The following is a 19,670-nucleotide window of genomic DNA, read 5'->3' as shown; positions in this document are numbered from 1 at the left end:
TAGAAAGAAAAAGCCTACATTTGACACATTTTCTCTATACTTCAGTATTTTGAAGCAATGAAATGGGAAACCGTATCAAATTAAAGATGTTCAAATATTCTGAATTCATGAATGCTGCTTCGTCCTACACGATGGTGTGGTGATTTATCATATCATCTTATTTTTCTTCAGCCGAACAACAGAAGAAACAGCCACTTGGCCATTGTTGGATAAAGTAACAGACACAACAGCAGTTGAAGCTCCTGAAAGCTACAGTCTAAAAATCAAACTGTCCAAGCTCTGAGTTCCTAACTAGAACTAGAGACTGCGTTCACTCACCGCTGACACCCGTTAACCAATAGTAGAAGAATGTGAACCTGACATTTCCCACCTTTAGGGCTGATTCTAACTTCTAGGCTAGACTGAACAAAGAAAATACTTGGACCAACTTAACAAAATGCTTCAGTTGGTAACGTCTAAATGAATCAAGTTCTTTGAACTTAAAATAATTTATCTACTTAAGTTTGAAGAGCTTGATTCTTTAGGCGTTACCAAGTGAAGCAATTAGTTAAGCTGATCCAAGTATTTTCTTTTTTCAGTGAGTTGCAACCAAAGATCTAACTAAAAATGACTCATGGATCGCAGACATATACTATTCAATTTAATGACACTCAACAAATTGACCAAAAAGAAATGCAGCTGACAACTGGTTCCATCCTAACGTTGTTCTTAGTGTGTGAAGTGTGATGGATCGCTGTGCGTATTATTGGCCCACCAACCTTATGGCGCCTATAGTGGACATGCCTACTATTTATGCCCCTTTTTAAAATGCAGACCTGGTAAATAGAGAGAAAATATTACTGCAATCTAAAAATCTGCAATCCAATCAGTGGATTCCAGCACCTATTTGGTCAACTGTAATGTCAATTTGTTAACTTTTAGCTGAAGTGTCTATCTGCACATCCAATGTGCACCAGAGTCTATGGTCATAGTTGCAGACATGCAGATGAGGACAGAAGGCACACGTCTCTTCCTCCGGGGTTGGAGAAAAATGGAAGGCACTGAGAAAACAAATGTTTTCAGTGGTGATTGAGCATGTGTTAAAAATGGTTTGCCACTGATAAGATGCTGTCTCCATGACGGGTTTGTAGGAACAGCTGATTTCTTTCTTTTTGCCAGATCCTCTCCGGTCTGATGGAGTGCACCCTATTAAACAACCGGGAATACAGGATCACACTGCTCGGACTCTGTGACTTAGGAGGCAAAGTGACCTTGTGTGTCACAGTTCTCATTTTTCTAAATGCCCGGGGCTATAGATCACTTTCCTCAGGCTGATTCAGAGCAGCCATGGCCGCTGAAGCACTGTGAGTTTTTCTGGCATCTTAAACAACAAAACGGTTTCTTTCTGTTCAAGCTGCATTAAAATCCCCCCTCAGATCAGGCCTTTTATTTGTAGCGTCTCACATTTTGTTCAGTGGAGCATCGCAGGGCTGCAGATGAAGCCGTGTTCTCATGGAAAATCCTCTAAACACTGAAATAAGCACTACATTTCACAACTTTGGTGTTTTACCTTATTTCCTCCAAATGTTTAATTGTGAATTGATGATGGTCCTGAAACCAATAAGCCAATAATCTTGCTCACCGACCCAGTCAGAGGAATTCACTGATAGATATATCTTAAACATATGGAGGTGGGAAGCATACAATTGTATATGTAGTACAAGTAATAGTATGCCATTTGCAAATACACACCAATGCTCTGAGGTAGTTGGGGAGTTTATACCCTAATAACATAAATAGGAGGATGGAGTTAATCTATAGTGTCTCGCTAATCTTCTACAGAAGTCCATTGAGAAATGTTTCCAACACAGATGATTTTTAAGATTAGTTCAATACTGTTTAACGGACCTCATCATATCAAAATGATACAGAAGAGTGTTTTTCCGCACCAGTCCTGGGGTTCAAACACCAGTGATATCAATAAGTTGTCCTATAAAGGGTTAAAATCCTGCAGTACTTTCTCATTTAACAAAAACTCTGAAGTGCAGACAGTTGTTCAGGAAATCATTCGGGGTTCGTCCTTAATTCGGTTTTTCTCTCCTGTCTTATCGTGGCATCAAGAGGAAGAAATCAAACCAAATGTAATCATAGACGCTGGCATTCAGACAGCATATCCAAACTTAAATATAAATATAGACTATATCTAAACCTACCAGAGTTCACACACAAAGCGGATCAGTTATAGGCAAAGGCAGAACAGCCAACTTCATGAGATGAGTGTTACCAGTGAACACTGTGTAATGTCGTGTAACTGTTGTGGCAGCAAAGTGGTAACAACAGCTTAGTATTGTGAAATCAGTGACACGTCTACTAAATATTCAAATTGTGCTTTACTCCTGAAAACATTCTTTCCCCATCCAGCTCACGGAGCCAACACTTCACCTGAAGAGCAGGTCTGTTGCTATTTCACTAAGCTCCTGTTCAGTGAAGCATTATTGTCTCATTCATTTTCACAGCGACACAGTTTTTGTTTAGGCAGCAGCTACGTTAACCTGTATGCAGAGCACTTGTTTGAGCAGCCTAAAATAACGGTTAGTTTGCGTTATAAAGCGTATAGGCTGCTGCCTACATGTTTGAAGCGTTTCTCAGATGTTTCTTGCTGCTTTTGGTCTTTGTCATTCGTTTATTTTATTTTTAAGAAGAGCTAACATTCAGATGAGAGCATCTTCCTTCAAGAAATTGATGTTACTCCTGCTGAAATGATTGGATTTATCATTAGATTGATTCACTCACTGCTGACAGTTAATACGTCCATCTCCAAAAATCCAAAGTTTCAGAAAAATCTGTTCTAAGTCATTCGCAGCTTAATTAGGCTGCGCTCCGAATTATTCTGCTGGTCTCAGGTGAATGTAACACTGCTTTATTAGTAACTTTAAAAGCACATTATAAAGCACATGCAAGGAGAAATGTACATGTGCAGTTAATTTAGGAGTTTAGTTACTCCTAAACACACCTGTGGTTACTGAAGGGACCCGTACCACCGCTTCGAACCATATATTACACATATATTATATGACCAAGAAGTAGAAAACACTGACATGAGATGATGTGAATAAAGGGGCACAACATAATCACAAAGAGACACTAAATAGTTTCTAAGATACAGAAACACACACAGGGTGCAACGGTTTGTACTTTCTCAAGGATCAATGACCTTTTGCTTGTGTTCCTGATCCCCTGTGTGTTTAAAAACCTGCAAAAAAAAACACACTGCTTGTTTTTCGACATGGCAGCATAAAACTCCGGATTAAATTCCTCAATCCCATCATTTTGTGAAACATTTATACAAATCAAGATGTTTTAGACTAGAGACAGCAACTACTTTCACTTTTTAAACACCAGTTCACTGCTTTGCTTCATCAATGTGGACTTTAGAGGAAAAGAGACTTCCACTGAAATAATAAACAACAGGCTTGTCAGAGTGTGAATGTTAACAAAACATTTGGAAAATGCTGATAAGCAGGAGAATATATACATATATATATATATATATATATATATATATATATATATATATATATATATATATATATATATATATATATATATATATATATAGACCTCATTCTAGACCTCATTCTCTCTGATTAACTGCATTTATAGGGATTTACTCTTTGTTCTCTTGACTTTCACGTCATCTGTCATGGCTCTGAAGACCTTATATATATATATATATGTACATCCCTATTTGACCACAAGTTTTATGTATCCTTAGTACTGTGAAGCATTTTAGACCAACTGACCCTTCGTTGAGTTACATCCTATGCATTTTAAGCTTTTTAAATCTTTGTACTGGATCGCATGATCTTTTAGATATGTCTACTTTTGTGAAGCACTTTGTGACCATTGTCTGTGATAAGCACTATATACATGAGGTTTACTGACTTACTTACTTAGCTTTCAACCGATTTCTCTGAGCAATCTCATAACCTCGGATGCAGCCACACCGCCCGACTACATATGACAGGAGTTTTAAGAGTGGAGAACATCGTCTTAGAACGAGCTAAGCCCAGGCAAAGAGCTTGTGGCCAGCAGGTAATGCAGGGGGAGACGTTGAGAGGATGACGATGAGCAAATCCATTTACAATGACTGAAAATTCTGTCTGTAAATGCTGCCGCACAATATTTCCCTGCATCCTTCCTGCCTGACTTTGTCTCTAATAAACCTGTGTTTGTGGCCGGTGGTGGAAATGTGTCACGGCCTGTCACTCCAGCTTGAAATGGGAAGCAAACACTAATGCCAGCCTGTGCGTGTGGCATGCGCAGTGTCGGGTCAGATCAGGAAATACTTCATGTTGATGCATGAGTAAAGATGAGATCTGTCATTCATCTACTGTACAGCTTGGATGAAGAGACATATGTCCTCTGTGAAACCCTCAGACTCAGACTTTCACCACAAACACTTCGTTATCTTTCAGGGGCGTTTGCGTGTGGACATGCATGGGATCCTATTTGTAGTAACTTTTAATCTGTTGATGGGATTGTGACTGTGTTTAGTAAATCAGCGTTGGTGCTTACTTTAGAGTCGGGCTGTTAAAGGAGCGGGGAGAAAAGAGACAGATTAGATCTGCAATGCAGTGCACGTCCGCCTTTCTTTTTAATACGCTTCAACGAGATCCTGTTAGTGGTGTAGCTCCCTGGCTTCCCCCAGTGTCCAGAGGAGCAGAAAAGGCATGTCTCTCTGAATTATCTGCAGTTTAGCTGGACTTTTTACACCCAGCTGTGTGATAGTCAAGGTATAGTCAAGATAGTCAGTGCATTTTTGGCTACAACCTGATAGTATTTTCTATATAACCAACGGATGTTAGGACCAGCCCCTCATAGAATACAATATTTCCTGATAGTTTCTGTAAAATCAGATTTTATTTGAGATTTTAAACATTGAAATGATGTGAGTGTGTTGCAATACTTTAAGAACATGCACAGTGCATTTCCACACTATAGAAATAATGCCATGAGAAATTATTAAGTAATAATATATAAAGGAGTTACAGTAAAGGGCCTCAGAATGATTGTTAACGATTGGTGCTTCTGTGCTGTATTGGTGACACTGAAGAGGCTTTGTAGCTTTGTTATTGTAGCTCTCATGCATATACTAATGAGCTGCTTTTAGATATTTAAATGTGACCCTGAAACTTTTGATGGCAAGATGTCTGAAGACAGAGCCTGTCTTCTTCCTTCCACTATTTAGTTAAACTGCTGCAGCTTCATATTCAATCAACACATACAGCACAGCAAGGAATCTGAAATCAGGTTTAATTTAAAGACTGAACTCGATGTTTTTCCAGTGTTAGCTACAACATTTGCTTCATGCTCATTGTAAACACAGCTGGATTCAGCAGTTTTCAGTGGCAGATCTATGCTCCGGCCTTTTATGACTTGAGCATACAAAAGGAGAACTTGCTGTTTCCACCTCTGAGAAGAGGAGAGCATAAAGGTGTTGGCAGCACACTTTCAAACAGCCAGAGTCACACAAGGCATTGGCCCATTATAGCCTGTGTGGGCGAGCTGCAGAGCTTGTTGTCTAGGAGATAAGATTATTAATATATTTCTCGCTTTACTGGCTCCATTCCTTTATTTTTAGCTTAAAAATTAAGACAGCTCTGCACCCGTCTCCATCCTGTTGTTATTTTTAATAATCTTTTCGTCCCCCTGACGATCAAGTTACACAATCCGCACTCTAGGAACAAGAATCCAGTGTTTTTACCCCTTTAAAGAGAATCACTCCTTCGCAGCTCCGACACTTTGCAGAGAAGCACCTGGCCGTGCACATAAAGCACCCCAAAGCCGTGAAGCAGATACTCCCGGTGGTGCTGTTACACATTTATTCAGTAGCCTCAGTATGAGTCAGCTGGAAGACCAATCAATCATGTGCTAAAACTCCCATCTATTCTGACACTTTAACATTATCCACCTTCTGCCTGGAGGGAGCGTTACCCTTAAAAAACTCAGACTACAGATGTTCTCGCAGATTTATATTGAAGGCCTTTGTTAATAAGTCAGCCACACGACGTGTCGAAAAGCCTCAGGCTCCAGCTACTCATAAGGTAAGGAGAACTCAGCGAGAAATACTAGCGTTGTCCTTTATATATGCTGAGCTTCACACTGTACTGGAACAACACTGCCTTTAGTGTTACACAATCGCTGGATGCGATATTCCTACAGGAATATAAAGACTGTGTGCAGCACAACCATTGCACTTGAGATAAAAATGGCACTTTAAGTTCTTTCAAAGGTTACATTTGCAGCTGCGTCGTGTTTGAATTGTGCAATTATCAGTGTCCAAAAGGAGAAAATATCAGGTTTTTTTTTTATCAATTCACAAGAACAAATGTGGTATATTTTGTGATTTTTACATCTCTATTAAAACATGTTTAAAACATCCAAATCCTTGTCTGTGGTGAAACAGTTTACATGCAACACAAAAGGATAAACAGCACTGTTGGGCTTCCAGGGATCATCAGGAACATATACCTTTAAAAAATTACTTTATAAATGGATCTAATAAAAAAGTTAGTAAAACATGTAGAGAACCGTCTCAGAATGTGCATTTCCTCTTATGGCTACATCATCTTAGTGTGTTTTGGCACTTTTGTTTAGGTTTTACTAGCCAAGACTTCATTTCTTTGTTGTTTTTCCCCACTTTTGTTCTATTTGTTTAGATTTCATTGTATATATATTGAAAAGGCTTTAAAAGCATAAACTGTTAAAACACAGGTGGAAAGTGATACCAGTCTGGTGCCGACATCTTAGAAGGTTTATCAGAGACATTCATTTGAACTATTTTAATAATAATAACGTGAAACAGTGTCAGTCAACTGAAATAGTCATAGCGTAGTTATGAAGTAATTGTTGTTATATTTTTTTAAGATATCCAAACAGAGTTAAGAGTTATCTCATACACCTTTAAGTAGTGATTAAATTACTGTCATGAATTGGCTTCACTTTAATTTACCTTCATGACTGGTCCTATTCAGAGCAGTGATATCGTCCTTAGAATATTAACTAATCAACAATCTGTACTAAATAATTTATGAAAACAGGTAAAAAAAAAAAAATGTATTAAAGTTTTAAGATTGTTGATCAACATTGCGGATCCATTCAAACCAAACTGAAGAGCCTAATGCGGCTCATCTAATATTTCTTTATCTCGTCTTTTAATGGGTTTAAGTTTTTGTCAAGATTTGCCATAAATACTTCAGACTTCTTTCATGCATGGTTAATATTATGATGAAAGTTTCTCCGCTCCACAGTCCATGACTTTGCACTTGTGAGATAACAGCACTCAGCCGTTTTTTAAAGACGCTGAGAAGAGTAAAATCATTTAATGAACGGCCTGTTAAATACTTTGCGGGAGAGGATACAGAGCCTGAAATTCTGAAACGCATGGTTTGTGAAACACATCCAGCACACTTTTGAAAACCTGCTGGGAACACTTGACTGTCTCGTGGAGTGACGAAGAAGCCCACTCTCACAGGGGACCAGCATGTCTGTGTGCTATTCCTGTATTCCCAGCAGATATGTTGGTGTTAAGTTGACGTAGACAGTGTTTGACTGGCACACAGCAACCGTGTCTGAGTACGAGACTGAACTCTCCGAGCCGAAGATGACACGACAGTCGCTTCCTCCCACTGGGTCTCATTTACTCACTGCTGCTGAGAACAGACCTCTTTCTGTCTCTTGTGGTCTCTGTATCTGACAACAAACGGCAGCACCCCAAATCAGAGATAAAAAGAACCACTGCAGGTATTTACAAAATGTGGTTTTTTTTTAACAGTCGCTTCACAGTCTCGTGCTAACATTTGGGAGATGCTGCATAGCTTCACACTTGCAGAAGTCGTGTAGAATAATCACACTGCAGATTTCAGCATTCTCAATTCTAGATGATGACTTTGGTTTGACTCTGGGGGGTTTTGTGTTTTAAGTTTGCATGTTCTCGGTTTGCTTCCTCGCTAAAAAATGTTCGATTAATTGGTGCCTATAAATTGGCCTTTACTGTAAATTTGTGTTTTTGATCCTTGATGCCTTGGCCCTGTGGGGAACTGCTGACCTGTGCAGGTTGAAAGCAGCTCTTTATCCCATGATAGCTGGGAAAAGCTCCAGATTCCCACAAACCAAAATTGTACGAGGCAGAAGATGAATGGATGGGTGCTGTAATGTGTCGCTGACTACTCTGAAATTCTGTAGCTGGGGCACAGTTATGTGTGATTAAATCCAAACATTGCAGTACTTCATTCAATGTTGTCATATTGATTTACTATCCTCTTCAAATGTGAGTTTTCCCATACAGACAGTTCCACATCTGAGAAAACCCATCCAAACGATCGTTCAACATTTTTATGGTGCAAATGACTGGTATGGTTGGTATAATTTCCAAATAAGCAACAATGAGAAAATTGCAGAGAGTGACAAAATGTAAATCAGTCAATAGCATTTTGATATTTGTGGAAGTCTTTTGAGGAAACCTCGCAAAGATACTTGATGGAAATATTTAATGACTCCGTCAAAGTTATTCGATCATTTCTGTGGGGAAAGTTCGCAAAACGATTCAAGACCTTGAGAAAAGTTCCCGTGATGGTTAAAGGAGTCATACTTTACAGCTTTTCAACACTTTCAAATGGTCTCATTCATCCAAAGACATTGTATACATAGTTCCTTGCCCCAAATCCAGTTTTTCCTTGATTTTCCTCCATTTGAATATTGGATCATAGGAGCTGCATTCAGAATCTGCTGTGTCTGTATGAGCTGGACTGGCTCCGCCCACACATACCCATCTTGGGAAGAGGAGGAAGTACTTCCTCTCGTGGTGCCATGTGCCAGAGCAGAGCTGCCTAATTGTGAGAGTAGTCAAAGTGAGGGCCTACCTTGATTGTGATTGGCTAAACCCCCGATGACACTATATAGGGTTTGATTTCTGATTGGCTGGTTGGAGCAACAAAACTGAAACAAGCCAGGTAGAAAGAGGACAGACTTTCTTCACTTCTGGGGCGTCATTCCAGGTATGGGGACGATTGTTACTGTTGGAAAACCTTTAGAAAGTAAATTTAGTATAAAATGACCCCTTTAAAGAAAAACTAAACTGTTGGTTTGTTGGATTGTCCAAACTGAAACAGCCTCACAACAACAACAACAAGTTGTACATAAATTAGTGAGTCACACTTATAGTATTTGATCACCCAACTTGCTCTCTGGTGTCGACATGAGGTTGACTTTTATGATTATGAATTCAGGATCTTAATAGTTCCCATAATGATTGTCATAAAAGTCATTTCAGCCGTTTATAACCCCCAGAAATGTAATGAAATTTGGATATTGTGATATTTTATACAGCACTTGTTTCAGTTTAGGACAGAGTTCCTAAACCAAAATTAAAGACGTTCTCATCTCTGTGTTCTTTTGGGCTATTTAGCAAGCTAGTTTGTTAAACAAGGGTACAAACAAGAGTCTGTTTCATTGTGAGAAACTATATAGTCAGCTGTGCTACAGATTTAACTCCACATGACCAACATTTTCGACGACATGAATTAAAAACATGGCATTTAGATTTTCTTTCCGTAAACACACCCATGTGTGTTTGAATTCCAACCTTTTCACTCTTTGTAGGTATCTTGCTATTTGAACGTTGAAAGAAACCATACAACTACACAAGAAGGTGAACTTGTGGTTTCTTCTTGTTTTTTCAACCCCCACTGTAGGCGGCACGAGGCTGAAATTGATTGGCTTTGCACGATGCCTGCAATTTAGTACGTGACATGTTGTTGTTCATGAGTCACTTTCTGAGGAGCCAAGAGCTGCCCCCAATATACCCTCTCCATCCGGTACACAAAGTAAAAAGTCTCTGTTGGCGGTGAGCAGAGGCCGAGAATATATATCCCAGAGGAACCCCGCTGGATTGAGGTGGCATTGGCAACAGGGGGGAGTGCAACACTGTGTTTACAGTGACAGTGCCGCGGTGCAGCTTTGTTTCCGAGGCGCTACAAAAATGTTTAAGGTTGCAAAGAAGGACTGCTGGGGTGGAAGAAAACAGGATCTCAAAACTAAAATAGCCACGGTCCAGACACAGAGGGAGTGTTTCTGGTGGACGGGCTCCATTTCTGTAGTAGGAGAGCTGTTGTGCGAAGCTGATTCACCCAGCCCACACCGCCACTGCATGTGGGAGGAAACATAATGAGGGCATCTTCTGTTCCCAGGGGTGAAAGAGAATTGGGAGGGCATTTCTAAAAAGGCACAACAATGGAAGTCTCAAGCCAAGTATTTTCAGAAAACACAGTACGTTCACTTACAGAAGTCTGACAAGAAGAGAAAAAAACCCTCCGGTACGGCCAGCGAACAAACAAATAAAAACCCACACAGTCTCAGTAACTAGAGAGAACCTACTGGCATCAATTAAAGAGAATAAATATGTATTCTGACTGTACACACCTATAGAGTCACTGAATTATTCATAGGAATCCATATGATATTGTACTGTCACATCACATTGTGTAAATTATTCCAAACACAAACCAAGCTCACAGTGTGTCAATCCTGCATTATACAGCTGCGTCGCTGCTCCAGCTCGTTGTGTACAGAGTAATGAAGGAATCAACGAAAAATAATGCTTTTCTTTGCTCTGTCAAAATCAAGTCAGCACTTTTGATGGGAAAAACCACACTCACACACACTCCAAGCAATAATTAGTTTAGTGTTGAGAAGGGAAATTCCTCTATTGATTTTTGAATGTAGGCGTTTTTGAGCGTTATATTATGAATGTGCCATTGCACCGGGACAGGCATTTTCAGCCCGGCCAGGTTTTTGTTTATTTCCCAAGACATGCTTATTTATTTAAGAGAGCATTAGTCAGCAGAACAAAGCCAAGCGAGCTACTAAAGAGCTCCATTAAAGGCCTGGAAAAGCTTTTCTGTTTGATGGATCAACTTGTGGAGCGAGCTGAGAATGAATGCCCGGTAAATTATTGATGCCACCGCATGTATGGCTGGTAATATGCAATGATATCTATTTATCAATCTATCTATCTGGAAGAGAAAGTGGTCAGTGCGAAGCAGAAACCCAGCGTGGCTTGCTGTGCCTGCAGTAATGGAAATCTATAGTGTGAGCCGGGCCAGTGCCAGTCCAGCACACAGTACAGCTCAGGAGGGTCTTTTTTTTTTTTTTTTTGCAGAGGCTGGTCTTGAAATATGGTCACCCAGGGCAGACTGACAATTCTATAAATATCACCTTTGTTAAAAAAGAAAGAAAGAAAAGAAAATCTATCCAGAGCTGCAGGATCAAGTGCTGAACTTGATAACATCATACATTTGGAAGAAAATGTGATTATTTCCACTGAATATTTGCAGTTCTCTGTCTTAAATGTAACTACATAACCATTCTGTGTTCTTTTCCACAGGACTACACACTGACCATGTACTTCCAGCAGTACTGGAGAGATAAGAGGTTGTCCTATGCAGGGATCCCTCTAAACCTGACACTGGACAACAGAGTCGCCGACCAGCTCTGGGTGCCAGACACCTACTTCCTCAATGACAAGAAGTCCTTTGTGCACGGCGTCACCGTCAAGAACCGGATGATTCGACTCCACCCGGACGGCACCGTGCTTTACGGCCTCAGGTTAGCACTGCTGCTAAGGCAATCTGAATGTTTAACAAAGCAGTAGTACAAAGGGCAGATGTGAGTTTTCCAATCCCCGGGTCTGGGTCATGTTTTGGGACTGTCAACGAGAAGTTGGTAAAGACGGTATTTAAAGAGATGACTGTTGTGAGATAGAGGTTTCTCTGTACATTGAATTAATGCCGTGACTTTGTAATCCTCACATGTCATGTGGAGTCATAGGGTGCGTCCAAATAGTCCCTCCTATCTCCTTTCCCATCCACTTTGCCTTAACCCCGGAAGCGTTTACGTGGTGGCCATGATAAGGTGTGTTCAAATTCTATAAAATCTAAGCAAAGGAGGCTTAATGCTTCCTTTATAACCTCCTTCAGCCGAGGAAACACTGATGCATCCTTAACCAAAGGAGACCAGATACTGTGGCCCCACAATTCCTTGAGGCTCATCCGAGCGTTCAGGGAAACTCACAATGACTGAAAAGGGAGCAGATCATGTTAAATTACCAAAGCAATAATCTGCCGTGAACAACTTTAAATCATCTAAAACCCAGATCCAAACTATGAATGTTATGCAGCTGTTGTAAAACGAACACAGTAAAGTAAAGTTTTTGTGCAGCTTATTCTCAGTTCGATTGGTTTTTTATTCACCTGGTAACCTCTTTTCCTTTGATTTCAATTCAAACCTTGTGATATTTGAGATAATATCAGTGGTTTGAGCCACAGGAGAAGGTGGTAGAAATGTGCTTTTTGTAGTCCGTTTTCAGAAATTTGTGTTTTTTTTCACCACGGCTGACGTCACTAACCTGCACCGCTGGCAGATTATCATTACATCACATAGTGGAAGTGCGTTCTGATTGTCACAACAACGTGATCGCCTTTCCCTAACTCCTTTAGGAAGTGTCCTAACACTTTAGGAGAGGAGATAGGAGGGACTATTCGGACACTCCCATAGTTTAGACACTTCCTCTAGTTTTATGACGTGTAACACTAATTAACTAACCGCAACCATGTGCTAATGGGTGACCCTAACCCTCACCGTCAACAGACTGCAGTGAACTTGACTGAAGACCTACCGGAGCAAGGACAATACTTTGACTCCAATGAACTATTGTCAATGAACCGTTGGCTGCCAGCTTTCAACATTCTTCAGCAACTACCAGTGTCATTGAGTGTAAAGTAACATGGTCAGTCACATTATACAGTAAGCCGTGTCTGCACTGATGGCTGTTAACAGCTTTTCCCATGGAAAGTGACATTATTATTAACGTGTGTATTTTTCTGTAAGTCAAACATATCTTTTAAAGCTTGAGGTAGTAACAAAGATCACAAATAGGGATTCACTGATACCGATTTATTAAAGGATGAGTACAAGTGCGACTTCTAACTTTTTAGCTACTTGCTGATAACGAGTCGCGATACAAGTGCTTATTAAATGCCATAAAGCCTAATTTACACTCCACATGCAAACAATGCGCGAAGCATAAGTGTCATCGCGAAGCAAAGCTTTAGCGTTGACGCTACACACGCCAACAGTCTAGAATACACACAGCGCCGTGCGTAGCGTGTATGTACGCGCTGTCCTATGTGTGCTGTAGACTGTAGACCAATGTGTGCTGCTGCTCCAGTTCATGAGTATCAGTCACACTTTAATCATGTGTAACATGTAGCATCGCTGGCATGTGCGCCCTGAAACTCTTTAGCATGTAGCAAGTAGCACGGCTCAGAGTAAAATCCTCCTGGTCCACTGGGCAGTTAAACTAATGAGCGTCATCGGTCTTAACTCTGCTGGTCCAAATGTGTCTGGTGATCCCGTTGCTGGTATCGTACAAACTATCCTTCGCCTCCTTTCTTATATTTTAGCGGAACATAGTTTACACTCTATCTTACCGTCGTCATTCTCATTATTAAGAGTCTCCAAACTGCGGATATTACTTGTGCTCTCATGTTTACCTGCACACAAACGTTGCAGATGCATGACGTCACGTAATACTTGAATCGGGGATCTTTTTACGAGTACGAGTACTCAGTGTAGTATTGGCATCCCCAGTTACAAAGATGTCATATTTAATGTTAATGATAAGTTGGTGTGGTAGTTTTCTCTCATTGAATGGAGAAGCGTATGAATACACCATCTCATGGCACAAAGTGGTATTAGTAGATCCAGTCTGCAGCACAGACTCACAGTAAAATCAGTCTCTCAAGACTTTGAAGTTCAAACAACAAGTTTCTTGACAAATGCTTGATATTAATGAAATAGTTATGTTAGGAGATCACAGGTGCTAAAATTCCACCCATTTTATGTGTGTGCGTTTGTAGTTTCTCGCCTTTTTTGGCAGTAATCCTTCTCACACGAGCTGGCTTTGCTTGTTACTGTGAAAGTGGCATTGATAAAATTCATATATAATACAATTTTATTCCAGTGTCTTCCAAAATCCAGTATAGTTGATGCGTTCATCTTTGCCAGATAGGTAAATGAGTTTTGGGATTTCACTCAGTTTGATCCAATTGGAATGATTTACTCTTGGAGAAACTGATGCATTTGCAAGATTTTACCTTCCCTCCTGACCTCCAATGGTGCTTTCATTAATTAGGTAGCAATCCGTCTCCAAAGGGTTATTGTGTGCATTTATTCTTGGCTTTCACTCCATCACCACGCTCTCCAAAGTGCCTCAGATAAATGGAGTGGCAAAAAGCTTTATTTGTTTTGTGGAAACCATTTAAGCTGCAGTTCAGCACAATCAAACACTAATACAGCGACTCGCCTCTCATAACTCGCGTCATGTGTTTGTTTGGACTGCGGCTCAAAATTGGATTCTCAGTATAATGCAGCTCTGTGGAGTGCCTCTAGAAGTTTTTGGCAGGGAGTTTCACTTTCAAACAAGCAGCAGTGAAATTCATTTGCATCTTACATAAATGAACTGCATTTGCTTAAACCTCTTCTCACGGAATTTGCCCCCTGAATTTAAAACAAAACTGCTGCTCTCTTGCTTCTCCTTGTCCCAGAATCACCACGACGGCAGCCTGCATGATGGATCTGAGGCGATACCCGCTGGATGAACAGAACTGCACTCTGGAAATTGAGAGCTGTGAGTTGAAGGCCTCGCATCTTGTTTTCAGTAAAGAAATACAGCAGACGGCTCGACTTTTTCATCACTTAAAAATATGAACATCACGGGGATTCTCATAAAAAAAAAAAAAAAGTTCTGTCATCTCACCGAGACCCAAACTGCACAGAAGGCTGAATCGCTCAGGATTTATTAACCTGTCGTGTCTCAGCGAGATTGCTCGCCGCAGCCTCTGCGCCTAAAACGACTTCATTCACACAGAAAGGCTCTAACCAGGCCTGGATCGCCGCGGCAGGGGACGGTAATGACAGATTCAACTTCATCAGCCACGATGACATGTTCATCTGTCTGCGCTGCCATAAGATTATTGACAGTTATGGATCCTATGTATGTGGCATAAATGCATCTACTTGTGGTGACTCACATGCCCAAGAAGATTTACATCTAATGCAACCAGCAGTTACAGAAAGCGAGCCGTGTGATTCATCGGACGCACCATGAATCACCTGGGGCTCCCAGACCTGCAAGTTTCACTTAAGCAAATAAAAATACTTGATTAATTGTGGGTAGTAATCTTTAGTGCTTTTCCACTCATAAGAGTCATACCTGATGCCATGTTTTCTTGCAGATGGTTACACAACAGATGATATAGAGTTCTACTGGAAGGGAGGCGACACGGCTGTGACCGGAGTGACCCGCATCGAGCTCCCTCAGTTCTCCATAGTCGACTACAAGCTGGTCTCCAGGAACGTGGTCTTCTCCACAGGTGACGATGACATGAGTTTCAGCTTGTTCTGCCACGTTCCCCCTGAAACTATTAGAAAGTCGCACGTGGTTCATTTGCAAAAGTAGTACGATACACAATACATAGATAGTACTGTTCACCCTCCGGAACAACCTGCTTCAGTTTCTGCCCCTGCTGTCTCCATCACACTCTGCTTTTATTTTGAAATGACTCGCTACCAAGAACAAGACAAGCAGGACACTAACCTGCAGCGTGACTACTTGTAATTTGACACCAGCTTCATTGTCTTACTGATGCTGGAGCAGATCCTGTAAAGAAAAGCATTGGATTGTGTTGTGTGGTGGAAATTTGGTATTTCATATAGACAAGATATGCATTAATAAAAAGACACATGTTGAAATTATATTTGCATATATGCAAATATAACTTCAGTATTTGTGTGTTGTGTTTTAGCTTTCTCCACTGAGCAGTCACTGTAACTGTTGGAGTCATTCTACACAACACCATACCATCGTATATTTGACCAAAAAAAAGAAAACCAGGATATCTTCTATTTGAATATCAATAACTAAATAATCAAAAGTCTTTATTGAAATATTTTATTATCGAGTCAAAAAAGCCTTGGCGGCAGTTTAGCGGTCTGCCATACATTATTTAGCATAAAAAACATTGGTCACGTCACGTTTACCTCCAGTTCAACACACAATCACAACACCTATGAATCGTACAGATACTGTGTCCATGTGCTGTCCTCTCATGGTATCGGTGTTGGTGGGTCAGGTTTGTTTGATAGCAACTGAAGACGCCACTGAATGTGACGGGATTTAGGATCTCACACACTCTGGGATGTTATTAGTGTCGCCTTTTTACTGCAGAGTCTCAATAGAATTATGTAGCATTCAAACTACCATTTGTTTGCATTGAAAAGTGAAGTGAAAACTGTGTAAACTTTGACCTAAGCATTTAATCTCCTCGAACGTTTCACCAATGCCAGCAACTTTTCTGTATCATGTTCTTGCCATTTACAAATTGCACTTCCTTGATTATAATATTTGCATCACTTTCCAGCCTCTCTCATCAAAGCTGGAAATAATAATAGAGACGCAATTACCCCCTTGTTTCTCCGAGCTCTTGGTAACAAATGTGGGGGCTGAACGTACGGTAATATAATTGATTCATGAAGAAGAACACAGGCAGCATGAATTATGCTCTCATAATACAATAACTCAGAGGCACCAAAACAGTGATTAGTCTGCTGGACTAATGGCATGCAGGACGGAGAGTGTCCGAACATCCCTGAGGAGGCGATACAGAGATGGCTATTTCATCTCAGTAGAGCTCATTTCAGTCGGCGTCCGGGCACAGTAAAGTCTCTGGAGCACTTTCAGGTGCTGTTAACATCGACCTAATGTCTCATCAAAGTACACTTACAGGTCATGTTAACATCTCTGTGTTCCCTTCACTTTCTTCACATTCACACTAAATTCACACTTCCTATACCACACGATCAATATTTTAATATCAGAACACTTATATGTGATGTAACTCACAGCACACATTCACCAGTGTGTGTGTGTGTGTGTGTGTGTGTGTGTGTGTGTGTGTGTGTGTGTGTGTGTGTGTGTGTGTGTGTGTGTGTGTGTGTGTGTGTGTGTGTGTGTGTGTGTGTGTGTGTGTTAGTTTTCAGAGTACACACTTAAAGAATCCCACGTTAAAACATAATTAGCATTGTTGCATGCATTTATGCAATATTTTCATAGTTTAGTCATTAAAACTGTGCATACATTTGCATTTAAACAATACAAGCGCACACGTTTCATCCGTTTGTACGTTACGCTTTTACATGACTGTTTTCACATTTTTCATGTATTTCACACGTTTGACAATCTCATTATTCCATATTTGCCTTTACACATTTGAAATGCTTGTGCCGCTCATATCCACAGCCTCATTTCCAAAAGATGAAGTATTAAATATTACCACAAAATATACAAAACAACCATCTGTAAAAGTCAGTAAAGACACCAGCTGAGGAAGTATATCAGAGGAATGTTCCTGTTCCCATTCTGGCCTTCGCTGTCAGATCATGTGTTTATGAGGCCATAAATGTTTTCTATTGGCGAGAGGTGGAAGCTGCAGGCAGGTCAGTTCAGTACCTGACCTCTGCTCCTCTGAATCCATGCTGTTTGATCGGTGCAGTGTGTGATTTAGTCTAATTTGAAAACCCTCTCTGAAATGGAGTGCTACCCCAATGAGAGGATCAGTTTTATAATAGAACTTTTCAGTCTCGATCTGGCCTTTCCAGATGTGAAAGCTGTTCACAGGACTGATGCAGGCTCTTGGATTCTTTCTCTGCATTTAACACCGTAGGAGACGGGGTCAGTTGTTTCCCTCCATAAAAATACTACATTTTTATTCATTCAGCCACAGAGAAGTTTTCCATTTTGTTTTTAAATGAGGGAAGACGGTAGTGTTTCTGGATCGCGTTCACACATGAATCAGCTGGAACGTATAGAACAGGGGTGTCAAACTCAGATCCTCGTGGGCCGCAGCCCTGCACGTTTTCAATGTCTCCCTCCCCTGAATGTCCTGATGGTTCATCATCACATTCAGCACAAAGCCAGATAACGAGCTGCTCATTGCAATCAGCTGTATTGAAGCTGGGAGACATGCAAAACGTGCAGGGCTGCGGCCCTCGAGGCCTGGAGTTCGACACGTGTGGTATAGAAGAACACTGGGGAGGTGATTAAGCCCCTGATGGGAATCAGGTGTGCTGCCTCACCTCTCTGCTCATAAAGGAGGAGCCGCCCGGACACTCGGGGTGTGTGTGTGTGTTTTCAGTTTAGTTTTCATTTAATAAGTTATGGTCAGTGGCCCCCCCACGAAGAATGGTCTTCTTAGCTCACATGCCCGCCGTCCTCCTCCGCAGAGCCGGGGTCGGCCGCTCCGTGCGGGTGCCTCCTCCTCTTCCGGGGAACGGAATGCCGATGCCGGCTCAGCCAGGGCGGGGGCAGAACCGGCCTCCGGCGCGTTCCCCCACCGGGACAGCAGCGAGTCGAGGATGGCGGCTTGCCTCCCCTTCTGCAGCAGGAGAGCCTCTATCAGCTGCTGATGATGAGCAGCCTGCTCCTGCTGCAGCCGGGTGAACATATTCTGTGCCGGGGTTCCTCCGCGTTCTGTGGGCTTGACGGGGAACCAGTGTGGCAGTAGAGCATGCCACCGTCGGGTTCACACACAGAGGCGCGGAGTCAGGGCTTTGGAATGCCATCATTCTTTTACTAATAATGAAAACAAAACTGAAACACACACTGAACTGTGTTTAGAGCAGGGGTGTCAAACTTAGATCCTGGAAGGCCGCAGCCCTGCATGTTTTCCAGGTCTCCCTGCTTCAACCGGGCTGATTGCAATGAGCAGCTCGTTGTCGAGGACATTGAGGTCCTCCAGGACCTGAATTTGAAACCTCTGGTTCAGAGAGTGATTCCTCAAGTTAAAGGTGTCAAACTCAGATCCTGGAGGGCCGCAGCCCTGCATGTTTTCCATATCTCCCTGCTTCAGCGCACCTGAATGTCCTGATGGTTCATCACCCAGTTCAACAGAAAACCTGATAACGAGCTGCTCACTGCAATCAGCCGTGTTGAAGAAGGGAGACATGGAAAACATGCAGGACTCGTCCCTCCAGGACCTGAGTTTGACAGCCCTGAGTGTTCATGAGTCCATGCAATGATATCCAGTAAAGAACTGAGCCCATTTTTAATGCGTCTGTGACCCACAAATTACCCAGCATCCAGTTTGAGGTTCGTCCCTTGAACACAGATATTCTTACTGTACATGACGGCGTCTTTTTGCTTTTATACCCTGCTGACATTTAACCTAATCAGTTGGCAAATTCTTCTCCAGTTGTTGTTTTATCTGTCCCAATTCCTCTTCCATTGTTCTCACACTTTTATTTGAACAGTTGTAAATGTGCAGCTAATTCCATGAGCGTTTTTTTTAAAAGTCATAACATATCCCAGTTTAAACATCAGGTATACTTTTTATGATATGTTGGGAATGAAATATGATTTGCAATTCATTCACATTTTTGTTTGTTCATATTTCTGTACTTCGTCACCTGTTTATTAATCATTTTTCATGCACTTACATTTCAGTACACTTTGGACACTGGCCTACACATTTGTTAAATTTGAAATTTTACAATTTTTTTGTACACACATTTAC

At 41.3% G+C, this 19,670-nt stretch overlaps 1 protein-coding gene across 2 annotated transcripts in view; it reads left to right on the top strand.

The window, feature by feature from the left end:
- gabrb3 (gamma-aminobutyric acid type A receptor subunit beta3) overlaps positions 1–19,670 on the top strand; it is a 64,776-nt gene that overhangs the window by 34,668 nt on the left and 10,438 nt on the right. For both annotated transcript variants that reach the window (XM_080472839.1, XM_080472838.1), the window contains exons 5-7: positions 11,426–11,646; positions 14,646–14,728; positions 15,336–15,473. In XM_080472839.1, coding sequence (XP_080328965.1) covers positions 11,426–11,646; positions 14,646–14,728; positions 15,336–15,473 — 442 coding nt within the window. The remainder of the gene's footprint in view (positions 1–11,425; positions 11,647–14,645; positions 14,729–15,335; positions 15,474–19,670) is intronic.

Source organism: Lipophrys pholis (genome assembly GCF_963383615.2).
Source record: "Lipophrys pholis genome assembly, chromosome: 10".
NCBI lineage: Eukaryota > Metazoa > Chordata > Actinopteri > Blenniiformes > Blenniidae > Lipophrys > Lipophrys pholis.
Note: the sequence above shows the minus strand (reverse complement) of the source record. Positions and strands in the feature narration are given on the sequence as shown.